At 43.4% G+C, this 11193-nt stretch overlaps 1 protein-coding gene across 1 annotated transcript in view; it reads right to left on the minus strand.

Annotated features, from left to right (window-relative positions):
• gpm6ab (glycoprotein M6Ab) overlaps nt 1-3534 on the minus strand; it is a 38858-nt gene extending 35324 nt beyond the window's left edge. Inside the window, exon 1 of the mRNA XM_019879702.1 lies at nt 3280-3534. Coding sequence (XP_019735261.1) covers nt 3280-3316 — 37 coding nt within the window. The 5' untranslated portion in view covers nt 3317-3534. The remainder of the gene's footprint in view (nt 1-3279) is intronic.
• Nucleotides 3535-11193: the final 7659 nt, after the last annotated feature.

Here is an 11193-nt window from a genome sequence, read left to right on the forward strand (position 1 = left end):
CACACACACACACACACACACACACACACACACACGCACACACACACACACACACACACACACACACACACACAAAACATGGCGTTTCTTTGCAAATTACCTTATTATACAGCACACATAACAAAACAGGGTGCGTCATCCAATTTTTTTTTTTTTTCAAAATTCGAGTTTTTTATGCCTTGGATGACGAACAAATTTCGGTTCTCGAACAAATTGAGCGCACTTGAATGCACCATTTGACTCCTCTCGCCTTCCTTACACGAGGAAGTGACGCTAAGTGACGCTTCCTCGTGTTGCTTTCCATTGTGAGCAGACGTGTTCAATAAGCATTTTTATTTTAAAAAGAGCGTGGTTTCGGTTTTCGAACAATTTTGGTTTTCGAACAGTCTTATGGAACGGATGATGGACGAAAACCAAGGTTTGACTGTACAAGGAAATGGCACATTAACAGTATTCACAAGAAAAAAGTCATGACATCAAACCTTCTTGAACTGAGCGATACCATAGCTAATAGAATCGTAATCGAACTAAGTCGAACTGATTTGAATCATTACACTTTCAAATCTAACTGTCCTTGAGTCATTTTACACCCCACATATCGCAAACCATATCAAATTTTCTTTTTTACGCGCCTTGGAGTAATACATGAATTAATCATCCCTTCATCCATCCATGCATTCATTTTCGAATCCTCTTATCCTCATGGAGGTCGCGGGTGCGCTGGAGCCTATCCCAGCTGTCTTCGGGCAGGAGGTGGGGGCACCCTGAACTGGTTGCCAGTCAATCGCAGGGCACACATAGACGAACAACCATTCACGCTCACACTCACACCTGGCGACAATTTAGGATGTTCCATTAACCTGCCATGCATGTTTTTTGGAATGTGGGAGGAAACCAGAGTACGTGGAGAAAAAACACGCAGGCACAGGGAGAACATTTAAACTCCACACAGGAAGATCAGAGCCAAAATCGAACCCTGCATCTCTGCACTGTGAGGCCGACGTGCTAACCAGTCGCCCACCATGCTGCCTTACATGAATTATTATTTGTAATTATGGAACATGTCCCACTGTGTTCGAGTGCCCTGAAAATGGTGCACAGGGATTTCGTGAAAGTTTCTCAATCCGTTGCTTTCGTGCATAAAGGAAAAGTCAGTTCTCCTGGTATATCATTCATTATTATATTGTCTTAGAGTGCTTAGTTTTATGTCTCAAAAAATGATGTACTCTGCCCATTTATTTGTTGGATTGAATTTAGTAAATTTATATTTTAAAAACATTCTAAATATTATTTGAAAGGAAAAATGTATTGACATGAACTGTTAGTATACTGACAGTATGTTCTACGCATGCAGGGTAACAACTAAGTACAAAAGCACCTCTCATTTTTTCCGGTGCATATTCTCGTTCAAGCCTTTCAGAATGTAATTTCAGAGCAGAAGCATGACAGTGGTTACAAGTTGCATCCACATGGTATCAGCTGATTACTATTGCAGTATCATTTGATCATGATCAATTTTTTCCATTTACATTCAGTTGTTCTTCCGCCTTCCGCAGTCCACTTGAAGTTGCAACAACCCAGCAAAATGGAGGGATTTATGTATCCAAACAACAGACAAGCTACTGTCGGAGGTGATTGTACATTCTCCTCCTCCATCTTAGATGTCAAGATACAATGATAAGAAAGAGCGGAGACGAAATGAAAATGGCAAACAGGTGGAGCATAAAATCAGTGAGGAAAAACAATCATTAGGCTGGTGCCGCAAATGATTGAAACTCTCATTAGATTCTAATTACTTCCAAATGATTTTGGAACAAAATGATCGCGATGCTGTAAAATCTTGTTTGGATGGAGTTATTATGCTGTTGAGTGTGATTCAGACTGCCTTGCTGGGGGAGGGAGGGGATCTCATGTGGGCGTAGGCCCAGCAAGATATCCATTGTCAGGGTTGAATCTTGTTCCGATTTTTACAAAACGGAGAGAGAGGCCAGAGTGACTGAACGAACAGGGGGCTCAACTCAAGATAATTACAATTAAATACATGCTTACATCAAATCCTACCCACAAATCTGATTGGCCAAAGCAGATTCCTTTCAGAAAAAAAAAATAATCAAGAGTTCCGTGAAACAAACCATATTTCTCTGGATTGTAAATAATTGAAATGTAATGTTCAATGCAGATGGCATGACACAAATTCAAAGAAAAAAAAAAGATTTTAGTGATTGGTTTAATCTGTGTGACTGGAATATGTTATGTTTCAAAGTCGGGATGCAAGGAAGAAAATGGACACGCCCATTTTGACGACAACAAGACAAATAACATTTACTGTAAAAACATGAATATTTTCCGAAATATTGATTGATGCTGTCAGATGAACTAACGATGAGCTAAATAAATGCTGTGATTGAAACCCCCCCCCCATCAAAATAAGAAAACAAAATGGATGATAGATTGTAGAATGGGAGGCAATGATGGTGAGGAGCAGTGAAAGGAAAAAAAGAACAGACAGTAAAAAATGCAGCAACATCGGGATGGACAGACAATCTCGGCAAATCCAGCTAAAAACTGATAAACTGTCACACATACTGATCAAAACCAGTGAGGGGCTCTCACAGGAGGACAGAAAATGGAGGGAAGGCAGGGGAGGGGGTCACAAACAACCAAAAACAGGAGCCGTGTAGAGAGAGGAGAGGAAAGGGCGCTCAGACAAGCGTGAAGCGGCAACAATAGAGTCTAACAAAGAAAATCCCAATAGGAGCATCAATCACTGCTCCACTTTGCTTTAACGACGTTTCCCCCCCCCCTTCCCACTCCTATGTTCTTCATCCACCCATCCATTTATCCAACAATTTCTTCCATTCGTCCATCTGTCCATCCAGCCTTCCTAAGCAAAACAACATTGTCCCGCCAGAGTCTGCCATTTCATCTCATCTCATCCTCAATCGGATTCATTATCCATTCATCAAAAGACACAGAATGGAATATGGCCGTATGTTCTGCAGTATTAAAAAGACTGGTCACTTAATGATTACAGCCCCTGGTAAATAATGTCAAACACTCAATCTGAGAGTAAAAATCAAATTGACACAAAATATTTTTGACCATAAACAATAATAGAATATACAGTATATATTATGTTTTTCCTCTAGATGCAGTACATCAATGCTGTTACTGCTCACGACACTAAAAGCTACTTGGAAGGATGTATGAACAGAACAATGAAAGAATGCACACACATAATGAGATGGAAATAAATAACATATTTCACTCATGTCCTACCTTTCTGGCTTTGTGATTCATCCATGTTTTCCTCCATTGTTGCAGGTTAGAATCCCTTTGTCTCAGTGTCGGTGAAACGGTTTAAAGCTCCTTGCTAGCGCTCAGCACTGCGCGCTTGTGCGTGTATGTGGGAGGCTGTTTGTGCACGCGCGTATGTGTTTTTCTCCTCCTGCAGATGATGGAGGATCAGGGAAGTCCTGCTTTCAGGACCGTCTCTCCTCATTTTGGCTTCTCTCACATCCTATCTTAGTACCTATCATCATACACACCTCTCGATGTAGATTTACTCGTAGATAGAGTATTATATACTGTATCCCTTTTGGAAAATAAGAAGCAAATATTTTGTTTCATCATATGATTGTATTTTTTTTAAGACAATATCAAATGTGTAAAAAAAAAAAATGCAAATGAGCCAGCATCTTAAACCTACTCATTCATTCATTCATTATATGTATCCCAACACAATACATATATATATATATTGTGTTGGGATAATTTCAAAATGGCATCTGCAGTATAATATGCAAAGAAAATAGGCATCGGGTGTCATAATAATACATTAATTTTGCAACCCTACACTTTAAAAAACACCAACCATTGGTGATATCTCATATCTTGTTTTTGAAACCAAACTAAAAAGTCAAGTCAAATTTATTTATATAGCCCTTAAGCACAGAAAAGTCGAAAAGGGATTCACATGCCCACACTTGACATATATACCCCTGATTTTGACCCCCAGAAGGTCAAGAAAACTCACAATAAATAATAATAAATAATGTAATGTAAGAGTGCAGTTAATAAGATGAAATGCTGCAGGAAGACAACTTCTAAGCGGTGGGCCCTCCTCAAAATTCAGTTGGTCACTGAAGCAATCTCAATAGCAACGCTGGTGGTCCACTTCAGATCTTGTTCAGATCAGTCGGTGCAGATCTTGGGCAGATCAGTTGGAGCAGAGTCTGTACAGCACCATCCTATTTGGTCACCGTCACCAAGCCCCCTCACCAAACCCGGAAGGGGGAGGGGCGGGGCTGGACCAGGACAAAAAAATGGATCAGTACAAAACATAGCAGCAAATCCGACAACAGCAGCAGTCAAGTAAGCCAAATTGTAGTTCAACTAAATCTAAGAGTATACAAATCGATCCTAAGTCCGGTTTTAAACATTTCAGCTGAGGTAGTGACTCTAAAGGTATGGCATTCCAGAAGACTGGAGTCTCCATCCATCCATTTTCTACCGCTTATCAGGGGCCGGGTTGCAGGGGCAACAGCTTTAGCAGGGAAGCCCAGACTTCCCGCTCCTCAGCCACTTGTTCCAGCTCTTTCCGGGGGATCCCGAGGGGTTCCCAGGTCAACTGGGAGACATAGTCACTCCATTGTGTCCTGGGTCATCCCGGGGCCTGCTGCCAGTGGGACATGCCCGGAACACCTCACCAGGGAGGCATCCAGGAGCCATCCTAATCAGATGCTCAAGCCACCTCATCTGGCCCCTCTCGATGTGGAGGAGAAGCGGATCAACTCTGAGCCCCTCCCGGATGGCCGAGCTTCTCACCTTATCTCTAAGGGAGAGCCCGGACACCCTGCGGAGAAAACTCATTTCGGCCGCTTGTATCCAGGATCTCATTCTTTCGGTCACGGCCCATAGCTCGTGACCATAGGTCAGGGTTGGAACGTAGATCGGCTTGTAAATTGAGAGCTTCGCCTTTTTGCTCAGCTCCTTCGTTACCACAACAGACTGATACAAAGTCCACATCACAGCAGACGCTGCAATGATCCGCCTGTCGATCTCCCACTCCCTCCTGCCCTCACTTGTGAACAAGACCCCAAGATACTTAAACACAAGATCTCCTCCCTGACCCGAAGAGGGCACTCCACCCTTTTCTGACTGAGGACCATTGTTTCAGATTTGGAGGTGTGAATTTTCATCTCGACTGCTTCACATTCGGCTGCAAAATGCTCCAATGAGAGTTGGAGAACCCTGCTTGAAGAAGCCAACAGCACCACATCATCTGCAAAGAGCAGAGATGCAAAACTGAGGCCACCAAACCGGACTCCTCAATGCCTCGGCTGCACCTAGAAATTCTGTCCATAAAGGTTATGAACAGAATCGGTGACAAAGGGCAGCCTTGGCAGAGTCCAACCCTCACTGAAAATGATTCCGACTTACTGCCGGCAATGCAAACCGAACTCTGACATCAGTGGTATAGGGACCGAACAGCCCGTTTCAGAGGGTCCAGTACCCCATACTCCTGAAGAACCCCCCACAGAACTCCCCGAGGGAAACGATCGAAACCCTTCTCCAAGTCCACAAAGCACATGTAGACTGGTTGGGTGAGTTCCCACGTAGCCTCGAGGAGCCTGCTCAGGATGTTGAGCTGGTCCACTGTTCCATGAACGGGACGAAAACCACACTGCTCCTCCTGAATCTGGGGCTCAACTTCCTGATGGACCCTCCTCTTCAGCACCGCTGAATAGACCTTACCAGGGAGGCTAAGGAGTGTGACCCCCTCTGGAGTCTGAAGAGGAAATTCCATACGCCCTGGTAGACTTCTTTTTGGCTCTCAGATCACAAAACGACCAACCTGTTGTGAACCAAGCATACAGTACCACTAAATCAACACAATAAGGTGCTAAGCCGTGTAATATTTTATAAGTAACACCTTGCAATCGCATCTCAAGTGGACTGAGAGCCCATGCAAGTTGGCACGTATATGATCAAACTTTCTCGCCTTTGTCAAGAGTCTGGCTGCAGCATTTTCTCCTAACTGCAGACTTTTAAGACTACTAATAGAAAGACCAGAGAAAATATGCCCATGCCAGGGTCACCCATGGCAAACGGATCTTTGGTGAGGGACCAGACCAAGCACATTTCACAGACCCCTTATGATGAGTAATAACATTAGAACATGATTTCGCTTGATGGTGGGGGAAGATGCTGGTCCAACCTGGCAGACCCAAACGTATTGTGAGAATTTGTTGGGAGTGTCTGGCAGAATCCCCTGTCAGAAAGAGTTTCAACTCCCACCTCTGACAGAGCTTCGCCCATGTCCCGGAGAAGGCGGGGGACATTGAGTCCAACTGGACCATGTTCCGCGTTTCTATTGTTAAGGTAGTTGATTGGATTTGTCGCTATAAGGTGCCTGTCGTGGCGGGAATCCCTGAAGCTGATTGTGGACATGGGTGGTAAGGGATGCCATCAACCTGAAGGAGTCTGATCAGGGCTTTTTGGCCTGTTGGACTCCGGAGGCAGCTGACGGGTACCGGCTGCCCGGCGGAACACTGCTTCGGTGGTCGGCAAGTCAAAACCTCGGGCGCGGGAAGAGTTCGGTGAGGCCATGCAAACCGACTTCCGGATGGCTACGAGAAAATTCTGACAGTTTTACACAGCCATCATCGTATCATTCCTGTATTCCTCCATCACAACCTGGTTTGTTGTCGCCACTAAAAAGGACAAAATCCGGCTACAATGCACAGTTAGAACTGCGGAAAAAAAATCATCTGTACCACCCTACTCACTCTCGAGGCCTTGCACACTACAAGAACCAAGCCAAGGGCACCTAAAATTCTACTGGACACCCCTAATCCGCCCACCACCTTTTCCAGATACTCCCCTCTAGTCGGTGCTATGGAAACATGCACAACAAAACCACCAGACTTTCAAAGAGCTTCTTCCCTCCTACCATCAACTCACTAAACAGATTCTAATTTATAGTGGTTCTTTGCAAGTGTTGCACACCGCTGTGCTCCATCATTGTAGCTCCACCTTTCTACATATTTAAAACAACCATCGTTGATGAATATTCCACAGCAATAGACACTTGAAAGCGCTCAAGAACTTTCTGTGTACTTGCATACCTGGCGTTTGACTGCAATCACTGCTCCTGGTCACTTAAGAATGGTACGATTATCTACTGCACAATGGTACCGACATTACGGAAAGTCTTTTTATCATTATATGTCATGTCTTTGTTAATCATAGTTGCTTGTTATTGCAATACCAGCGAAGCTCATACTACCAGAGACAACCAGATTTACGACACACTCACCATGAGTAAACAGCAAGCTGGAGCTGAACCACCAAAAAAGGAAAATATAGCACACTTTAAAGGTGAACATACTTTCTGTTAGGGGGTGTGTCAGTGCCTATGACAGGTCTAGCCTGTTAACTTTTAAAAAGTTTTTCGATTCTGGATGAAATAAATCCATTCATCCATTTTCTAATCCTCTTATCCTCACAAGGGTCACGGGCGTGCTGAAGCATTTCCCAGCTGTCTTCGGGCAGTAGGCGGGGCACACCCTGAATTGGTTGCCAGCCATTCGCAGGGCACACATAGACGAATAACCATTCGCAGTCACACTCACACCTCGGGACAATTTAGAGTGTTCCATTAACCTGCCATGCATGCATGCAACGTGAGAGGAAACTTCGGTTTCCTCTCGGGTACTCACCGAAAGAAAACCCATGCAGGCACGTGGAGAACATGCAGACTCCACGCAGGAAGGCCGGAGCCGGAATCGAAGGCTGCACCTCTGCACTGTGAGGTGGACGTGTTAACCAGTCGACCACCAGGCCGCCTGAAATAAAGCCAATAAAAGTAATTTATTCAGAATACTGTGCTTATGAGTGTTTGGAGGTCCATTAATTAAAAAGGCGGTGAGCGTACAGTTCTACAGATCAGCAGTGCAATCTCCCTTGTTCAACCAACTTAGTAAGTCACTTTAAAATATTTGACAATAATTACAAAAACAACAACAACAACAACAATAATAATAATAATAGATTTTATTCATAATGCATTTTAAGTTTGGGGAGCAAATCTCCAAGTGCACAGCACAGCCTACAATGTAAGACATACAATCAAATAAAAAGGAGGTGAGCAATAAAACAATTGATATAATCGCCTAAAATCAGACAAAAAAGGCTATTTTTAAAAAAAGAAGTTATTGAGTCCTTTCTTAAAAGTGTCCATCATATTTGATGCCTGCAGATGACATGACCAAGGGGAAACATGTAGTTTTTGAAAAGGGTAGGACTGAGCACAGAGCCCTCGGGGACCCCACAGATAACAGTGTGAGGGCAGGATTTAGCTTCCCCCAGAGCAATGAACTCAGTCTTTCCTATAAGGTATGATTGAAACCACTGAAGTGCAATGTCAGAGATATCAATGTCACGTTGGAGGCAGTGATCAACTGCATTAAATGCAGTTGAGAGGTGGAAAAGGATGAGAAGAGAAGTAGAACCAGAGTCATCCAGAGGTCATTGGTGACTCTGATGAGAGCTGTCTCAATGCTGTGGGAAGGACGAAAACCAGATTGGATTTTTTTTTTTTTGTACAAGCTTATTGATTTGAGGTGGTTGAAGAATTGGATACAATTTTTTCTAGCGTTTTGGAGATGAAGGGAAGATTGGAGATGGGTCTGTAGGTTGACAGGAGCTCAGAATCAAGAGTGTTTTTTGGTGGGGGAAGAGAGGCTTGATAATAGTGGTTTTGAGGGTGACCGTAACATGGCCGGTTTGGAAAGACAGGTTAATGAGTTTTGTTATTAGTTGACTGATGGAATGACAGTGAGCTTTAAGCAGAGGTGAGGGGAAGTGTTCGTGGGAGTACGGGGATGGTTTGGATTTATTTATTATTGTATTTTGTGTCTGTCTCGTTAGGTTACTCTACCCACCTGTGCTCATTTATCCGAGCCCTTGTGTTACCCAATCAGCACCCTACATCACTTGGTGTCTGGTCCAGGTGTTCCTTGTTGTGTCGTCAGTTTGTTTGTTTTTAGTTTCTTGCTTTCTTTCATCTTTGTTGGCTCATTGTCGTTGTCACGTCGAACTGTTGTTTGTCTCAGTCCAAGTCAAGCTGGTTTCCGAGTGTTCGTTTAGTTACTTTCATTGTTGTTGTTTTCGACTTCTGTTTATTGAGTATTTCTGATCCACTCAAACCTTTGTGTTTTGTTCTTTTGACTTCTGATTTTGAATTTCCACCGGGAGTTCCCTCAAGCCGGATCGGATTTTTTCTTCACTCATTCAATGCCAGCTGTTTTTCTAAAATTGAGAGAGCCGGTGCCAGCCATTTTTGACCATCTTGACTAATTTTTGAAGGCTGACAGAAAACTGAGTTCTCTAGGTATATCAGCAAGGAACCTTGACCAAAAGAAAGCTTTCACCCTCTTGGTTATAAAAAAGTCGCCTGAACCTGAGCATAGCCTATAGGCGATTAAATGAAACAAAGATTTGTACTTTAACACTTAACAATGGATGCGTCGGGGCTTGTATCGTTCTGCAAGTATCACGTGACCGGTGACGTTCGAAGCTTGATAGCTACAGCGACTAAGACAGCTCGAAACTGATTACAGTAATCCCTCGTTTATCGAGGGGGTTACGTTCCAAAAAGAACCCGTGATAAGTGAAATCCAAGAAGTAGGATTTATTAAAAAAAGGCAAAAAAAATGTGAGAGGGAAGAAATTTCCACATACAGCACATTTGACAATAAAGTTGTACTTGATACTTGATAGTCAGCTTTATTTTTTTACAGTTATTATACATTACTGAACTATGTATACAATGCAGAGGCGCTTGCTCTACGACTGCAAGGGAAGCTCAGCTTCCCCTCAAATGTCAAAAAGTAAGTGATCAAATTATATGTGTGTACGTATAATTGTGTGGAAATGTCATTGACTAAATATGCGCGACAACACGCTCAACCTTTGTTCCGAATCAGCTTCTTATTACTGGTTACGATGCGACTCTCTTCTCATTCATTCCCGCAGCTTCACTGTGCTTTAAACTGTGTGGACGCTGAGTGTCTGCAGCGCGGACGCTGGGCGTCTCGAGTGTTCAGAGTAGGTTGTCCCAATGTATTGAAACGAGACGAGTCATTGGATAAATTCTGGTTTTGTCCCGCCCATTGGGATGCTCAGCGTCTCTGGGATTCTATGGACAGTGGGCGTTTATAGACTGGCCGGGAAACTCAGCTTTCTGCATGATGATTGGGGGATCTGTCTGAGGCTGAATCTCTTTTTGATTGACAGCGAAATGAGCCAATCACCGATCTTAAGGTGAAGGCTGTGGCGGACACTAGGACCATGCTTCTCACCCAGCAGGCATGTAGAAGGGGGCGTGGTTATGTCAAGGTTTTTTAGCACAAAGTTGTAACTGTTCAGATCCACTTGTTGGCAGTCGTGGAATAAAGACATATATACAGTCAATCGTGTGTGCTCCTTTTGACTGCCACAAGGCATCCTTTTCATTTTTTTGAAAAGGAACAGAGAGTAGAATTCACGTATAAATAAACGGACACATTTTATGATGTAGACCAAAATTGAGCTTCCCTTCCTTGGAAGACCAGCATCCGCCAATGAATACAAAGCATCTGAAACATGCCCTCGAGGACAGGAGTTTGACACCTGTGCTCTACAGGCATTGCTAGGCATTCTTATGAAGACAAGCATGCACCAACCTAAAACAGGCAGTCAAACAAGAGAGAGGGTTTTATTGCTTTGCAGTACTCTCAGTCTACATGACTGTACTGCAAAGGAAGACACTTTTGGAGACGTACGATACATGGCTGTGGTCTAACATGCAGCCGGGCGTCTAAAAAAACATCATGCTCAATAGAACGGTCAATTTTGAAATCAACGTGGTTACAGTGAAAGCGGTCGGGCCATATTATTCTCATTCATGTTTATTTTCATTTCGTCACCAGTAAAGTAACCGAAAAATATGTGGGTTTCATTCTGGTTACAGTTTGTTACGTGTCATCTCACATTCTTATGCGTGTGACCTCATTTTCCTATACTGGAATTATCTGCAGTGTGTCTTAGTATTAGTATTAGAGTGAGACACATGAGAGGATGAACACTGGAGCAAAGGGTAACACAACAGCCTATCTAAAACAATTTGCTTTTGTTTCTTCATAACAG

Source organism: Hippocampus comes, unplaced genomic scaffold, assembly GCF_001891065.2.
Source record: "Hippocampus comes isolate QL1 unplaced genomic scaffold, H_comes_QL1_v1.1 scaffold158, whole genome shotgun sequence".
NCBI classification, from domain to species: domain Eukaryota; kingdom Metazoa; phylum Chordata; class Actinopteri; order Syngnathiformes; family Syngnathidae; genus Hippocampus; species Hippocampus comes.